Source organism: Saccopteryx leptura, chromosome 2, assembly GCF_036850995.1.
Source record: "Saccopteryx leptura isolate mSacLep1 chromosome 2, mSacLep1_pri_phased_curated, whole genome shotgun sequence".
NCBI classification, from domain to species: Eukaryota; Metazoa; Chordata; class Mammalia; order Chiroptera; family Emballonuridae; genus Saccopteryx; species Saccopteryx leptura.
In genome coordinates this window covers 130,985,195-131,003,684 of record NC_089504.1, presented here as the reverse complement: position 1 = coordinate 131,003,684, position 18,490 = coordinate 130,985,195, and the positions used below count along the sequence as shown (strand labels likewise).

Below are 18,490 nucleotides of genomic sequence, written 5' to 3'. Positions count from 1 at the left end.
TACTCTTAAGAGATTGCATCAGTTTATTTTCCAGCTATATTCTGATGATCTCAAAGCTATAGCTCTTTCCTGAGTTCTAGATCCATCTATCCAACTGTTAATTAGATCTTCTCTTGTGGGTCTCAGGCTTTTCCTAAGCTCAAATCTCATCTACTTCGATCCAGCAAATGTGACACTTGTTTCTGTATTTCTCTGTCAGAGAATAGCACCATCTGCCTGGTTGCTCAAGCCAGAAATTGTCTTCTCTACCCAACATCCAGCCTTTTATCAAATCCTATTTGGTCTTCCTCCCAATTATGTCACCTCACCACATATATTGTCTCTCTTAGTCCATTCACTTTTCATCCCTTCTAATTAAAGACCACTGTCTTTAATTTAAGCTATTACTAAGTTGCCCAGATCACTGTAGTAGCATTGAGGCAGCTAATCTCTCTGGCTTCTACCCTTGGTCCCATTCTCTTCAGGAAGAGTGAGCTTGCTGCCCTCTGGGATCTGTGAGTGTTACTCCTTCCTCTGAATAAGCCCATCAGCGAGCCTGCCCCCTCTCCACCATCTACTCCACCAGGCAGATGCTGATACTCATTGCTTTTGATTTGAAATATGTGTCCATCAAAATATGCCCTCCAAATTGACTACTTAATAGCTAAATGTTCTAAATTTGAAAATATAAATCACTTTTTATGCTAAATTTTTCTTTCTTTTTTTTTGCGGGAGAGAGACAGGAAGGGAGAGAGGTGAGAAGCATCAATTCTTTGTTGTGACACTTGCTCATTGACTGCTTTCTCATATGTGCCTTGACCAGGGGTGGGGGGCTACAGCAGAGTGAATGACCCTTTGCTCAAGCCAGTGACCATGGGGTCATGTCTGTGATCCCATGCTCAAGTCAGCGACTCTGCGCTCAAGCTGGTGAGCCTGCATTCAAGCCAGATGAGACGGCTTAATGCCATGCTTAAGACGGCAGATCTCGAGGTTTTGAACCTGGGTCCTCAGCATCCCAGGTAGATGTTCTATCCACTGTGCCACCACCAATCTGGCTATATTAAATTTTGACTTAAAAAAAAAACTTTTGGGTGTTTTTGTTTTGTTTAATTTTTAGAGAGAGAAAAAGAAATATTGATTTGTAGTTCCAGTTAGTTGTGTGTTCACTGCTTGCTTCTTGTGTGTACCCTGACCAGGGAATGTACCTGCAACCTTGGTATATCGGAATGATGCTTTAACCAACTGAGCTCCCTGGCCAAGGCTAACTTTTGACTTTATTTTAATTTATTTTTTAGCGAGACAGAGACAGGAAGGGAGAGAGGTGAGAAGCATCAATTCATAGTTGTGTCACTTTAGTTGTTCATTGATTGCTTCTCATACATGCCTTGATGGGGGGGCTCCACCGAGCCAGTGACTCCTTGCTCAAGCCAGTGACCATGGTATTATGTTCATAATCCCACACTCAAGCCAGTGACTTATCACTCAAGCTGGTGACCTTAGGGTTTTGAACCTGAGTCCTCAGCGTCCCAAGTCAATGCTCTATCCACTGCACCACTACTGATCAGACAGTATTGACTTTTAAATAAAGTTTTCTCTGACTAAAAAATATTCTTTTCTGGAAAACAATGCTCTTTTATGTCACTTCACCACATATATTTATTTCCCCAGTTTTGAATTACTCATTTTCCCTGAATGTCCTCTTGTTCTCCTGCACTTCCTATTCCTTTAACCCTGCTTTCTACCATTCCTTTGCTACCTTTTCTGTAGTACCTAGCAATTTCTTGATACTTTAATCACACATTTTCTCCTCTGTTAATCAGCTCATTCTTATTGCATTTATTGTATATGTACTTTTTATGTGCTTCATGTATACTTTTTAAAATTTAACCTTGTGAAAAAGACATACATGTATATACATAATACAGACCAATGAACCGAGGGGAGAGGATGTGGAAGTTCCAGCCCCAGGTTCCCATACAGTTACCAAGGTGCAGAAGGGCCTTTCAAATATGTCATTCCAATGCCTGAACCATGACTTCTCTCCTTAACTAGATTTTTTATTTTATGTGGATCTATATAGCAATAAAATTGAATACTTCTGAAATCGATTGCATTTATTTGGTCAAACTGAAACTTTGGAGAGATAAAAAAAAATGCCAGCCTTGCAGCATTCCATTTTGGTATATCTTAAATACCAACGAAACGAGGGGACCCAGGAACTTAGGAACCTCTGAGATAGTATACAGCATATTGCTGGACTAGACTTGCATAAGGACGAACCCTACCATTTTCCACAGTCAGCTCCAAACCTCTGGGAAATCACAAATAGCAAAATCCCTGGCAAAGAACTATACATTTTTTTCCTACTCTCTATGTGGTAATTCTGTAATACTCTGTAATTAATTTTATTTTTACAGTGAATAAGCACAGCGTAATGTGTTTCTGTTTTTTGCTATTTTAGGGGACATCACACAGAAGGGATATGAAAAGAAAAGGTCAAAACTCCTGTCTCCTTACATCCCACAGATACAAGGTAGGCAATGAGAAGTGGTTTAAACCTTTTCAGTATTTTTATGCCAAAGAATGCTATTTTACAAGAGATTTGTCTTTTGTTGGTTCCTGTTTTTTCCTCCCTTCCTCACCAGGCAAGAGAAAAAATGGAAGGAAAGAAGGAGGAAATGAATCTTTTTTTTTTTTTTTTTTTTGTATTTTTCTGAAGCTGGAAACGGGGAGAGACAGTCAGACAGACTCCCGCATGCGCCCGACCGGGATCCACCCGGCACACCCACCAGGGGCGACGCTCTGCCCACCAGGGGGCGATGCTCTGCCCCTTCGGGGCGTCGCTCTGCCACGACCAGAGCCACTCTAGCGCCTGGGGCAGAGGCCAAGGAGCCATCCCCAGCGCCCTGGCCATCTTTGCTCCAATGGAGCCTTGGCTGCGGGAGGGGGAGAGAGAGACAGAGAGGAAGGGGGGGGGGTGGAGAAGCAAATGGGCGCTTCGAGGAAATGAATCTTAACTGAGTATTCGCTGTGTGCTAGGCACTTTTAAAATACTCAAGGTCATTAAATCATTTACACAGAGCTTGGGTGATAGTGTGTCTGTGCATAGCTGATATACTTCAATGGCAGAAAATTTCAGATCATGGAAAAACTGCACCTTATTTATGCCTGAGTACAGACTGTGGTGGAGGGGAGCGAGGGGAGCAAAGATATGAAGAACAGATTCAGTATCACAAGCAACTCAATGACTGGAGTACCTGAAGAGTTGGGGGTAAGAACCCTAAATGAATTTTTAAATTAACTCATAGCCTGGCCTGACCAGGCAGTGGCGCAGTGGATAGAACGTCGGACTGAGATGTGGAGGACCCAGGTTCGAGACCCCGAGCTCACCAGCTTAAGCATGGGCTCATCTGGTTTGAGCAAAAAGTTCACCAGCTTGGGCCAGGTTGCTGGCTCCAGCAAGGGGTTGCTGGGTCTGCTGAAGGCCTGCGGTCAAGGCACATATGGGAAAGCAATCGATGAGCAACTAAGGTGTAGCAATGCTCAACGAAAAACTAATGGTTGATGCTTCTCATCTCTCCGTTTCTGTCTGTCTGTCCCTGTCTGACTCTCTCTCTGTCTCTGTAAAAAAAAAAAAAAATTAATTCATAGCTTGATTTCTTTCTTTTGTAAAGAGACCAGCATGTTCTTTATACATCATAAAGTTCTGAGTCACTTTTTGTGCTTAATTCCAGAGGGGTTACTGTAACCTTTGCTTCCAGGCAAGGCATCTGTCTTTTAGTCATCATATTTTTAAAGTTACTTAGATTTCAGGATTTCCTTTGATAGCTTATTTCTGCTTTAATCACTTTTACCATAAGGAATTTAAAAAAAATTCTAATTTCCCCTTTGCAATCAGAGTCCATTTCAAGAAGTCTGTTCTTTGTGGAGCTAATTCCTTTCAATTTTTGGATCACAAATACCTGAGAATGTATCCCCACAGTTCTAATATTTTTGGCCTTGAGCAGGGCAGATAGTCTATAAATATTGTTGAAGAAATAATGGAATAAGTAAATGAATAATGGTGATATACCAATAAATTTCACTGAGGTCTTGGTTTTATTTCCTTCATTCTTCTTGGAAAATCCTCCTTATTAAAAACTAGTAGGTCACCTGACCAGGCAGTGGCGCAATGGATAAAGCGACGACTGGGATGCCGAGGACTCAGATTCAAAACCTCGAGGTCTCCAGCTTGTGCGTGGGCTTATCCAGTTTGAGCACCAGCTCACCAGCTCGACTGTGGGATCATAGACATGACCCCATGGTTGCTGGCTTAAGCCCAAAGGTCACTGGCTTGAAGCCCAAGGTTGCTGGCTTGAGCAAGGGGTTACTCGCTCTGCTGTAACAACCCCCCTCTTCCCCCCCCCCCCCCCCCCCCGTCAAGGCACATATGAGAAAGCAATCACTGAACAACTAAGGAGCTGCACTGAAGAATTGATGCTTCTCATCTCTCTCCCTTCCTGTCTGTCCCTATCTGTTCCTCTGTCTGTCTCTGTCAAAAAAACCTCACAACAACTAGTAAGCCAATGCAGTGACAGCCAATTTAAAATATCTTAATTAAACAGATGGATATAGAAATGAATTCAGAAAGAAGAGGTAGAAATTGGGCCAGTAACAGCTAACAAAAGCCAGCTTTTGCTGACAGAGAAGGGGAACAGTCTGATTGGTTGATGAATTGTGGCTCTGATCCATGGCTCAGTAGTCCCAGAGAGTTACTTTAGTCACTTTATGTAAAAGCAATTAGATTCTAAGAAAATAACTCAGTAAGAAATCTAACTATTAAGGACTGTGATTTGTCTAATATCTATAGTCAGGCTACATAGAACCAGTTATCAATTTACTATGAGAAAACACTGAGACATACTCAAATCTGTGTGGTCAGCACATTCTTACCCAGTGGGAAGTAGGATCTCAAATAGGAGGTTGCCTAGTGAGTATGGATGTGACAAATCAGATGTTAATTGCTGTATGCCAAGAGAATGTGATACAGCCATCTCACTGTAGGAATGGTCTTGAAGATAACCTCATGGGCGAAATAGATCCCCTTTGATGGTATTACTTCAGCTTCCTGTTACCCAACTTCACATTTGCCACGCCTGTGCCCATCCTGTTTAAAACCTTCTTCCTTTTGGTTAAAAAGGTACTCTGTCCTGCTTATCCAAGGGTAGACCTCCCACCTGTACCTTAAACCCCACCCCCTTCTCCCTTTTCAGAAACCATGTACTGTCATCCAGTGACACAAAGAATAGGGCAGTGGGAGTGGGCCATCCTCATTGCAGGCAGTAAGGGTTACAGGATCTGTAAGAATTTGAAAAGCAATAATAAAACCAAGGAAAGCCTGACCGGTGGTGGCACAGTGGATAGAACATCAGCCTGGGAAGCTGAGGTTCAAAACACCAACTGGCTTTGAGCATGGGCTCACCAGCTTGAGTGTGTGGTTGTCAGCTTGAGCTTGGGATTTGTTGCTGACTTGAGCCCAAGGTCACTGGCTTGAGCAGGGGGTCACTAGCTCAGCTGGAGCCCCCCCCCCCCAGACAAGGTACATATGAGAAGCAATCAATGAACAACTAAAAGTACCACAACTATGAGTTGATGCTTCTCATCTCTCTCCCTTCCTGTCACTCTTTCTCTCTCTCTCTCTTAAAAAAAAAGAAAGAAAGAAAGAAAAGCCATGGCATGTTGGCTAAGTGGATAGAGCATTGGCCTGGTGTATGGATGTCCTGGGTTTGATCCCCGGTCACAGCACACATACCATCTGCTTCTCTCCTGCTCCTCCCACTTCTCTTTTTCGTCCCCTCTCATATGAGTGTTGGGCCTGGGCACTGAGAGTCTCCCCCTCTCTCTCTCTCTCTCTCTCTCTCTCTCTCTCTCTCTCTCTCTCACACACACACACACACACACACACACACGAGAGAGAGAGAGAGAGAGAGAGAGAGAGAGAGAGAAAAGAAAAGAGAAGAAAAGAAAAGAAAAGATAGAGAAAAAGTTGACCTGCTGCCTGACCGGTGGTTGCATAGTGGATAGAGCATAGATCTAGAACTCTGAGGTCCCTGATTTGAAATCCTGAGGTCATCAGTTTGAGCTCAGGGCTGCTGGCTTAAGCGTGGGATCCTCTATATAACCCCAAGGTTGCTGACTTGAGCCCCGCCCATCCCCCCACCCCAACCAAGGCACGTATGAGAAGCAATTGATGAACAACTAAGGTGAAGAAGCAATTACAAGTTGATATTTCTCATCTCTCGCTCTACCTTTCTCTCTCCCTCACTCTCTCTAAAAAAAGAAGAAAAAAAAAAGAAAAAGAAAAATGAGCCTGCTTTTTATTGTCCTCATGTATAGCAGTTCTAAATACTGGTGGTAAAATGCTCCCCCTGCTGAGGCTCATAGCTGCATTGCCCCTCAGTGTGCCCCCATCACTGTCACTTCCCATCTCTCTGCACAGTCACTCTGCCTCTCAACCAGATTCTTCCCCACAGCAGTTCATCATGCTCGTTACTGTTCTGTTGTAAAAACCCTCTCTTGTCAACCCATTCCATCTCTACCTTCTCCATCTCCCGTTGATGATCAAACTGCTCAGAACTGTCTATACTCACTATCTCTATTTTCTCAACTCCTGCTCACGTCTTGGCCCATTCCTGTCCTTGCAGGTGCTATCCTAAGTGATATCTCAGTAGTCTTTGCCACTCTACATCTTGAAACACTTCTTATTTTCTTACTCCCCTCTTTCTGTTGTTCCTAGTCTTCCTGGCAGGCTCGTCCTGCTCTGTTCAGTGTTGGAATTGTCAAGGCAAGGCCCCAGTCTTCTTGATGTCATGCTCTGTATCAGTGGTGCTCAAATGTTAGTCTGCATTAGATCACCAGAGGGCTTGTTCATACATACATCGTGGGACCCCATTTTCAGGGTTTCTGAATCAGAAGGTCTAGGGTGGGACCAAGAATTTTCATTTCTGTCAAATTTTCATGTAGTGCCTAGGTTCATGGTCCAGGGACCACATTTTGAGAATCAGTGCTCTATCTGCCTGGAGTATTTCAGCCATACCTATGGCTTTAATTATAATTTAAATATAGGTAACTCCCATATGTATTTTCAACCTAGCTCTCTCCTGAACTCCTGATCTATAGATCCAACTGCATACTTAACATCTCTATTTATATATTTTAAAGGAACCTCTCTTTCAACATACCCAAACATAGCCATTAAGTTTATGACTTATGCACACCGCCCCTACCACTAGCACCAAGCCTCCCTACATGTATGCATACATACAAACTAGAAACAAAAAACAAAAAGCCAACTAAAAGGACATCCAGCCTGCTCCAGTGCTTCTCTTCTAGTTAACTCCTGAATAACGAGAGCTCTCTTCCATAAGCACAAGTTAGAGACTTAACAGTCATCCTCAGAATCTTCTTCATTCCCCATCTTTTATCTGGCACTAAATTCTACCAGCCTTCTGTTTCTTCATGAGCTGGTTTTGGTAAGTTTAATTTTTCTAGGAAATTTTCTACTTTTTATAAGGTTTATTTCAAGTTTATTGCTTCTATTATCCATACTCTTCTATTTATTTTTAAAGCTGTTGCTTTTTTTATATTGCTTTTTTGTAGCTCCTCTTTTTCTCTTGACTGGTCTTCCAAGAAGCTTGTTTTTTCGAAGAACAAACTTTTGATTTTGTTGATCTTTTTTTAGCATGTCTTTATTTTCTGATTTATCCTTTTCAGCTCCTGCATATATTTCCTACCTTGTATTCTAATATCGTTATGTATTTTAAAAAATTTTCCTGAGTTGGATGCTTGCATTTTGTCTTCTTTTTTAATTTCACTGTGGTCAGAGAACATGCCTGTACAAAATCAAGTCTTCGTTATTTGTTAAGACATGCCTAGTGTTTGGTAAATTTCTATAACTCATCTCTTTATGTTTTATTTGTTGAGTGGATGGTTCTGGTCCATTAATTCAAACTAGTTAATTGTGGTGTTCAGATCTTTTCTATTCTTACTAATTTTTTTGGCTATTTGATCTATTGGTTCTGACAAAAGTGTGTTGAAAAATCTGTACTGTGACTGCAGGTTTGTTAGTTTTCACTGTAGGTCTGTCAAGTTTTGCAAGCTATGTTACTAGGTACACACAAATTAAGAATTATGCCTTCTTTGTGATTATTCCTTTTGAGTAACTGTCTTTGTCCCTGTCGTGTTTCTATTTTAAGGCTTTTTAAAAAATCTAAACTGTCTAGTTACGAGACATCTTAATTCTTCTCTCAAAGAACATAAGGACTTTAAAAATGTTTTTATGTTGAGGCCTGACCTGTGGTGGCTCAGTGGGATAAAGCGTCGACCTGGAACACTGAGGTCGCCGGTTCGAAACCTTGGACTTGCCTGGTCAAGGCACATATGGGAGTTGATGCTTCCTCCTCCTCCCCCTTCTCTCTCTCTCTGTCTCTCTCTCTTACTCCTCTCTCTCTAAAAAATCAATAAATAAAATATTAAAAAAAAATCTACTGTAAAAAAAAATGTTTTTATGTTGACACCATCACTGCCCTTTTACATTTTAGTAACACCTTGCTTACATACTTTCTCAACTACTATTATTGTTATATATAGTTAATATTGTTTCTTTATTCACTATTTATTTGTATGCCATACTTCTTCCTCTCAGTTAAATTTCCTTCTTCCTAAAGTCTATCCTATAGTAGTTACATGTTTTAGTGACTGTTTCATAGTGGTAAATTCTCTCAATTCATGTTTATTACTTTCTTTGTTCACCTTTGTTCTTGAGTTTATTCATGCCTTTCCCCAAAAGGGGTTTATTGTAGACTGGTGGATAACCTCTATTCCATAGGTTCTATAGCAAAAACAGAGATGACCCCTTAGTCTGTTTATCTCATATATATATCTTTGTAGATTTTAAGGAAGACATTTAGCTTGATTTTTTATTTTATTTTTTACTTTTATATGTATGTATGTATGTATGTATATGAGAGAAAGGGAGATAGACTCCCACACGCATCCTGACTGGGATCCACCTGGCATAACCTGTCTGGGGCCGATGCTCTGACCACCTAAGCTATCCTCAGCACATGGGGCAAACACTCGAACCAGTCAAGCCACTAGCTGTGAGAGGGGAAGAGAGAAAGAGAAAGGAGAGAGAAGAGGGAGAGAAGCAGATGGCCACTTTTTATGTGTGCCCTGACCAGGGATCGAACCTGGGACCTCTGCATGCCGGGCAGACACTATACATTTTTAATGTTTATTGTATTGATTTTAGAGAGAAATAGAGGAAGGCAGAGAGGGAGAGACAGGAACATCAACCTACTCCTTTATGTGACTGGGAATCAAACCAGCCACCTCTATGCTCTATTTTTGGATGATGCTCTAACCAACTAAGCTATCTGGCTAGGGCTTAGGTTGGTTTTTTAAATGGCAATGGGATGAAAAATTTAAACTTACTGAATTATATTAATGTCTGGCATAGAATTAAATTATATGAAAGTCATTATACAGCTTTTGGTAAGCGTTTTCTACTCCTTACTTCTAGAGCAGGGGTCTCAAACTCGCGGCCCGCGGGCCGCATGCGGCCTGGATTGTGCTTGTTGTACTGATTTTTTTTTGTTTTCAACTGCAGTGAGAAAAGTGTTGCGTAACAGTTGCCTTTTGTAGACCTAGTGCGGCCGCCTAACGGCTGTGATCTTGATCTTGCTCTGCGGCCCACATGCTGAGTTGAGTTTGAGACCCCTGTTCTAGAGGGATTTAACCTCTTCCATACTTTTTCCATTACCTTGTTAGATTTCATTCACTCCAATTGTGAGATTCTTCATTGTGAGGGTGACTACTTGAGTATAGTGTATGAAAGTACCATCCTCTACTAATCTCTTTTGAAATAAAAATTTAACACTGCCTGCAGCACTGTATTACTAGAACAATTATATGCACGTGCTTATCTAAAAACTTAGGTTATCTAAAAATTTAGTGAATGATTTTCTTCATGAAATTGATTTGGAGTTGAGGTATATTGGATTGCATATTTATGTATGTTTTAGATTTCTCAAATGTTACATAAATCTTTAGGACTTCAGCAAAAAATTAAGAATATAACAGAGAATGGAGAAATATGGACGAGAACACAAGATTGAAGAAAATACTTAAAAATTAGTGGAAATTGAATAGGGACATTTTTGGTTAATAATAAGAATAATGCAATCACAGTATGTCAGGGATTAGGTTCTAAAGTCAATGTATGACAGAAATATGCTGTCATAATTATCCTTGAAAATCATTTAATTCTCCCAGCTTTGGAACTGATTATTGTTCCTTTAGTTAAACAAAACCCAAACTTTTATCTGGTGTTTAAGGGTCATGCTGTATGAAAAATTCATACCTTGATAAAGGTTAAAATCATACTCACGGCCTCAAGATGCTCTTGTGAGAGGCATGAGAGAAACGAAAGTGTGGTAGGTTCATATTTCTTCATTTTGAGCCATATGTTCTTTGAAAAGAAGAGCCCGTCGAAAGTCTTTCAGTAATTGAAAGCTACTATAGCCTGGATATAAAGCTACCCACATGCCTGAATTAGCACACTTGTCAGGAGAAGGAGCCAGAAATTACTTCTCTTTTGGCATGGCCTAAAGAATTACATTTTCAAACCACAAATACACTTAACTCCTCTGTAAATTAGTCACTCTTGGCTACTCTTGGAGTTGCAGGAAAATGGAAGATTTTGGGTAAGGGAGGTGACTGTGACTCCTCTGGGCTGATTCTGTGGTCTGATTTTTTTCTTTTAAATTTAATTTATTAATTAATTTTTATTGATTTGAGAGAGAGAGACAGGAAGGGAGAAGTGGAGGAGGAGAAAGATGAGAAGAATCAACTTGTAGTTGGTTCACTTTAGTTGTTCATTGGTTGCTTCTCACGTGTGCCTTGACCAGGGGGCTCAAGCTGAGCCAGGGTCCCCTTGCTCAAGCCAGTGACCTTGAGATGATGTTAATGATCCCACACTCAAGCCAGCAACCTTGTACTGAAGCTGGCAAATCCATGCTCAAATAGGTGACTTTTGAGTTTCAAACTGGGGACCTCTGCATTCCAGGTTGATGCTCTATCCACTGTACCAGCATCAGTTAGGCTAATTTACTGATTTTTAGAGAGAGAGAGAAACATCGTTTTGCTGTTTCACTTATCTATGCATTTATCAGTTGTTCTTGAATGTGGTCTGACCAGGGATTGAACCCACAACCCTGGTCTGGTGTATCAGAATGTTGCTCCAACCAACTGAGCTACCTGGCCAAGGGCACTGTGATCTAATCTTTAAGAATACTTTGCATATAATAACTAACTGATTATTCTAACTAGCTTTAATAAGGAAGAATTGCCTGACCTGTGGTGACACAGTGGATAAAGCGTCAACCTGGAATGCTGAGGTCTCCAGTTCAAAACCCCCGGCTTGCCCAGTCAAGGCACACATGAAAAGCAATTATGAGTTAATGCTTCCTGTTTTCCCCTGCTGCCTTTCTCTATCTCTCTCTCCTTTCTCTAATATCAATAAATAAAATCTTTTAAAAAAATAAGAAAGTTTATTCTAATGGTAACAGGGGTTACTGACAGAATCACAGGCCAACACATAATTACTAAGTGCCTCCTGTGTTCCAAGTACTGTTGAGACACTGGGAGGCAGACAGCATTGGACATGACTGAGCCTGCCTGGGACCATCTGCTTTACTCCTTCAATCTACTAGGGGTTTGCCAACTAGGACATCTACTGAGAAACCTTCCTGGACCAGCCCTATCAAAAGTCTTCACTCCCATTATCTAAGTTGCCTTTTCCATAAACTCTCTTTGTCCTATAGATTATGGTTTTGTCCATGTGACTTATTCCCCTACTGGGTTCTTAAGGTCTTTAAAATTATTATTCTTCATGTCCCCAGTTTCTAGCATAGTAGCTGGCATACAGTAGTAGATATTCTATAAGTGTTTGTGGAACTGAACAGATGAACATTTAGAATTCCAGTTTCTCCTCTAGTAAACATCTGTGAAATTGGAAGTGTCAGGTAGTGAAAGCAGATTACAGATTGGAGAGTGATTGGTCCTGGCAGCTTGTTTCCACCCTCAGTTAATCTTTTAATTTAGATCTACTAACCCGCAAGAGACGTACAGGATGTTGATTCTCATCTGAGATTTAACATTTCTCTATTTAATTTTTATTTTTAAATAAAAATTGTGATTTATTAATTTTTAGAGAGAAAAGAAGGGAGACAGAAGCAGAGAGAGAGAGTGAGAGAGAAACATCAATTTGTTATTACACTTATTTATGCATTCATTGGTTGACTCCTGTATGTGCCCTGACTGGGGATGGAACCTGCAACCTTGGCACGTTGGGATGACACTTGAACCAACTGAGCTACCCAGCCAGGGCCTAATGCATTTATTTTCGATCATCAAATGGACTAGGAGGTTTGTAACAACAAAAAGAGACAGTGTCCTCTTTTTCCCTGGAGATACCTTCTTTCAACTCTTCTGTTTCTTCTGGCATTTACTGTTGCTAAGTAACAATTTACCGCTCTTCTTGACTTTTTTCAATTTGAGGCATGATATTCATTTCTTACTAAAAAAAGAAAAATTAGAACACTTCATTCTTACATATTCCTCCCTCAACCACAAAGACACCGCACATTCCTTTTCCCCTTTTCCCTGTCCTTCACGCATCCCATCTCATGCTCATTCTGGGCTGTATGTCTGATATATTAATTTTTTTATTGCTAAGTCAGCATTCAGTGTTTATTGTTATGATTATTATAATATATTATTGTGATTATGTAAATATTATTCATAGCTAAGTCACTCGGTTTGCTAGGACTACATTTCTTTTCTTTTTTGCACAGTCTGTCAGTTTCATTATTTTTGTGAAGACCACTCTTGGTGCCATCTCTCTGGTCTGCCTGACTGATTGTTTTCTTGTCCTGCTGCGAACTTCATTATCATTCTAGTGGTAATTTGGGAAGGAGTAAAGATAGAAGTACTGATATTTAATCAAAATTCTTTTTTTTGTTGTTATTTTTCTGAAGTGAGAAGCGGGGGTGGGGTGGGGCAGACAGACCGACTCCCTCATGCACCTGACTGGGATCCACCCGGCATGCCCACAAGGGGGCGATGCTCTGCCCTTCTGGGGCGTTGCTCCACTGCAACTGTAGTCATTCTAGTGCCTGAGGTGGTGGCCATGGAGCCATCCTCAGCGCCCAGGCCAACTTTGATCCCATAGAGCTTTGGTTGCTGGAGGGGAAGAGAGAGAGAGAGTAAGGAGAGGGGGAGAAGCAGATGGGTGCTTCTCCTATGTGCCCTGGCCGGAAATCAAACCCTGGGCCTCCAGGGTTTATCTCTTGTATGGCAGAGATATACAGATAAGCAGACTTTTTAGCTTAATGCCCGGCTGACACTCTCTTGCTGAGCCAACTGGCCAGGGCTTCAAAATTCTTTTTTTTTTTTTGTATTTTTTCCGAAGCTGGAAACAGGGAGAGATAGTCAGACAGACTCCCGCATGCGCCCGACCGGGATCCACCTGGCACGCCCACCAGGGGCGACGCTCTGCCCACCAGGGGGCGATGCTCTGCCCCTTCCGGGGCATCGCTCTGTTGTGACCAGAGCCATTCTAGCGCCTGGGGCAGAGGCCAAGGAGCCATCCCCAGCGCCCGGGCCATCTTTGCTCCAATGGAGCCTCGGCTGTGGGAGGGGAAGAGAGAGACAGAGAGGAAGGAGAGGGGGAGGGGTGGAGAAGCAGATGGGTTCTTCTCCTGTGTGCCCTGGCCGGGAATCGAACCTGGGACTTCTGCACGCCAGGCCGACGCTCTACCACTGAGCCAACCGGCCAGGGCCCAAAATTCTTTATTCTAACATTTCTGTTTTAGGATTGTTCAAAACTGGTACAAAGATCATTTCTATCACTCGAAAAGATCCCAAAGACCTTAATGCCTCATTTGGCTGTTCACCAACAAGCTGGTCACGTGGTCTCCACAACAGCCAGTAAAGGTGTTGAAAGTGAGAGGCCTCCCTCCTCTGGGTGGGTCTGAGCAGAGCCCAGTCTCAGCTCTGTTTTGCAATTCTCCCCTGTTCAAATTGCCCTTGAAGTTCAACAGTGGCATTGCCTCTAGGACCCACATCTTTGCTTTAGGACAATACTGTAGCTTCTGATGGCATTGGTCTAAACATTCTATTCTGTCTTTGTGTATTTGAGATTGTGGCCTTTGTGTGTTTGATTTTCTTCCTTTAATTTTTGTTCTACCATCTTTTACCTCATTTGGTGGTGTTTGTCTCCTGCTTCAGAATTGGATCTCACCTTTTACATGTTCCTTGGCCTGGGTCTCTACATTATTTTAACTCCAGACCTTTACCTGTTGCCCTTTGAGGGATAAGTCATACCACATGATGAATATGGTTATATATTAACATTCTCTAGCTTGTCCTGGTAAAAAGCTCTGGTGACACAAAGGTTTTCCTTAAACTTGAATTACTCTTGTGATTGCTGTTTATTTTGCCAGAGGGTATTTGCTCAGTGGTATTACAGTCTATACGCAGATGATGCGTTTGTTAGTTGTCCACACCCCTTTCATCACATTCTTCTAAGTTCAGTCTTGCCTTTGAGATTGTGCAAGTGTGTATATGACCAAGTTAAAATGAAACAAAAGAAAACCCTGTGTTTTGTCCTCCCTCTCTAAAGTCTCTGGTTACTCATCTCAAGGGTAGAGACATCTTTATTACTTTATGTAATTGTATGAAATTTGTGAGAGGCACAAATTTTTGCGTAAAGCTTGTATGGCAGAGATATACAGATAAGCAGACTTTTTAGCTTAATACTAACCATGTCCTTTAAATTGGTATCTTTTCATTTTTGTCTTTTTCCTAGCTATCCATTCTCATTAGTGGAAGTGAGAAGGAGACAGAAAAGATTTTAATTATTTATTTTATCCAAAGTATTGAGTGCTGGCAATATATAAGAACCAGAGCCAATTACTGCCAGAGATACAAGATGCGTTAAGACCAACCTCTGACCTCAAGTTATTTATACTATAGTGGGAGAGATAAAATAAGGCACTTTACAAATGAGGACCACAAAGGATAGAGTAAAATAAGCACCATTAGGAAGTTCTAAACAAAGTACTATGGAAATGCAAAGGGAACTTAAAACCAGCTACTGAAATCAGAAACAACATTGTAAATATTATAAATGTTAAGTAGGTCTCTTTGTGTGAGTAGGGTAAGAGGTAGGATCTATTGTATTTTATCTCATTTTGATTTTCAAGTTTTTTCCCAAGTGAGAATCACAGCATAATGGAAAGAATATGGAACTTTTCATTCCAGTTCTGACCTTTCATTTGCTAGGTTTGGATAGGTTTATAGTTAGCTGTGAAATACACATTGTGATCAGATCTGTCCCCACATGCCTTATCAGAAGGAAGTCTACTGTCTTCCTCTTGGGACTTCTTTTTCCTCCTTTATTGTCCAAGAACCGCTTGGAATATAGGTAGTGAAGGAGGAATGGTAGGCAGTGCAGCTTTCCACACCCAAAACGGAAGAGCCTCGTAGTCTGCTGCTACTTCTCAGTGCTCATGGGGCATTGTTGGAAACTGGGTCTTACCTGTGGCCAGTAATGCTGGCTCACTGCTAAGCTTGCTTCCATATTAGCAACTCCGACAGAGGAGCCCCCTCTGCTTGGCTCAGCCAAGGTACCCTTGAGTTCTCAGGGCAGAACTCTTGGTATTGTGCTCTTTTAACCCTCTGCACAGGTGTTTTCCTGTTACTAAGTGGCCCAGGAAGCTCTGGATCAGGATCTGTTGAGATGGCTGGCTGCTTCACAGACCCAGAACCCCAACATCCCTCTCTCCCAGAATTCACCGCTAGAATCAGGCAGGTGGCCCTCCTTTTCCAGACTCCTAGTGCAAACACTTTTCATTCTTTCCTCCAGACCATGAGGTTAATCACCCATCCTTCTGAGGAGTGCTTTCTTTCCTCCATGACTCAGAGGTGCTTCAGCTCCCACGGGAGATTTCCTGAGTGATTCAGGGTATACTCATCCACCCTTCTTGGGGTGGAAGTGGGCTGGAGGCTCTCTTTCTAATGATTCAAGGTGATTATTGATATATTCTCACTATAGAAAAACAGATTTAATCTCTGGTGGGTGTCCTGTTTCCTTACGGGTATCTATCAGATAATGTTATTGTGAAGATAAAAGAAGATGGTGTCATGAACATTAAAAGAGCCATAGAAATGTATTATCTGTTATTCTGTCATCCTGTTTTAAGTCCCTTCAAACAATGGCTGCTCATTTGGCTTAAGAGCAGTGACCTGACCCCTTCTTTTCTTTTCCAGCTTCATTCTCTGTCAGTCTACCTTTTCCACTGGGCTTTAGTCCCACAGGTCTTTCTTAGACTTGTCAAGGTTTTGCTCCCTCACTGGATTTCTACAAATATCATGCTTTTGTATGAGGTGGCTTCACCTCTCTCTGCCTATCAGATAGATCTTCCCGGTATTACATTCCTCATTATGTGGCCTCCAAGAGTCTTGTTCTTTTTCCTTCTCTGCATATATCACTATATAAAAGATATATGTGAATTTGATAATCACTTATTAGTATATTTCTTCTCTGGACACCAGCACCAAGACCAGTGAGTGTGTCTGCTCTGTTCACTTTAAAAAGTTAAATTTTTACTTTTATTGGTTCTCAGAGCACATTCTGCTTCACTGTATTACTCTTACAGGTGAGAATATCTGTGAATCATCAGCAGAATTGAAAAATGAGAAGCTGAGGTTGGCTGAGGTTGGCTATCTTCCATCTTACTGAATGGGAATTTTGCATAGTTTTATACTACTAAATAGCAGCTCTTTTTTTAGTTTATCATTATTATTGTATCCAAACAAGAGAATCATAGAAGACTCTTATGTCTCCTTCTATGTAAATTATGTACATGTTGATCATGGACAAAGAAAGCTCTGTGTTGGCCCTGGCCAGGTTGCACATTTAGTTAAAGCGTTGTCCCAATATGCCAAGGTTGCAGGTTTGATCCTTGATCAGGACACATACAACAATCAACCAATGAATGTATAAATAAGTGGAACAAATCAATGTTACTCTCTCTCTCTCTCTCTCCATCCTCTCCTCCTTCCTCTCTCTCTCAAATCAGTAAATAAATAAAAGAGGCTTTGTGTTGTAGAAGTTAAAATTTGCAGTTTTTCTTAAACTTGTTAATAAACCTTGTAACATCATCACTATTTAAACATAATGGTGACCCCTAGTGGATATTCTGCATAACAGACTGAAAGATCAGGAATCCCCAAACTGAAGCTGTTTCTGTATAATTATCAGTAAGCAATCTTTTTCTTTGGATCTCAAGTATGTTTCACACTAAAATTTAGCATTTTTGAAGCATGCTTGATTTGTGAAGTTTACAGCTCTTATTACGGCATTTATCTGTATTTGATGCATTTTAAAGTCACTTTGATTTTATATATAATGTCTTGTAAACAAAACACTGAAATGAGCCTGACCAGGTAGTGGCGCAATGGATAGAGCATCAGACTGGGACACAGAGGACCAAGGTTCGAAACCTCAATGTCATGGCTTGAGCACAGACTCATTTCGTTTGAGTGCGGACTCATCCGGCTTGAGTGCAGGCTCAACAGCTTGAATGCAGGGTCACTGGCTTAAGCATGAGATCATAGACATGACCCCATTGTCGCTAGCTTCAGCCCAAAGGTCACTGGCTTGAGCAAGGTGTCACTCACTCTGCTGTAGCCCTTCCTCCCGCCCCGGTCAGGAAACATTGAGAAAACAATCAGTGAACAACTAAGTTGCCACAATCAGTGGTCCCCAACCCCCGGGCCGTGGACTGGTACCGGTCCGCAGAGAAAGAATAAATAACTTACATTATTTCCGTTTTATTTATATTTAAGTCTGAACAGTGTTTTATTTTTCAAAAATGACCAGATTCCCTCTGTTACCTCCGTCTAAGACTTACTCTTGACGCTTGTCTCGGTCACGTGATACATTTATCCGTCCCACCCTAAAGGCCGGTCTGTGAAAATATTTTCTGACATTAAACCAGTCCATGGCCCAAAAAAGGTTGGGGACCACTGGCCACAATGAAGAACTGATGCTTCTCATCTCTCTCCTTTCCTGTCTGTCTGTCCCTATCTGTCCCTTTCTCTGACTCTTTCTCTGTCTCTGTCACAAAACAACAACAAAAATAGTGAAATGATAACTCTAGAGTGCCTCATCGTCTCATTCCAATTACTTAGGAAGTTATCCCATCTGATTTTTTTTCCCTTCTTTTCCAAGTGAGAGGAGAGGAGATAGAGAGACAGACTCCCACATGTGCCCTGACTGCAGTCTACTCTGCAACTCCTGTCTGGGGCGGATGCTCTGCCCATCTGGGGTCATGTCACAACCGAACTATTTTTGGCACCTGAAGTGGAGGCTCCATGGAGCCATACTCAGCACCCAGGGCTG

The 18,490-nt window shown here is 41.5% G+C and overlaps 1 protein-coding gene across 4 annotated transcripts in view; it reads left to right on the top strand.

Moving 5' to 3' along the window:
- DIP2B (disco interacting protein 2 homolog B) overlaps positions 1 to 18,490 on the top strand; it is a 304,374-nt gene that overhangs the window by 137,426 nt on the left and 148,458 nt on the right. For all 4 annotated transcript variants that reach the window (XM_066368716.1, XM_066368715.1, XM_066368713.1 and 1 more), the window contains exon 2: positions 2,441 to 2,512. In XM_066368716.1, coding sequence (XP_066224813.1) covers positions 2,441 to 2,512 — 72 coding nt within the window. The remainder of the gene's footprint in view (positions 1 to 2,440; positions 2,513 to 18,490) is intronic.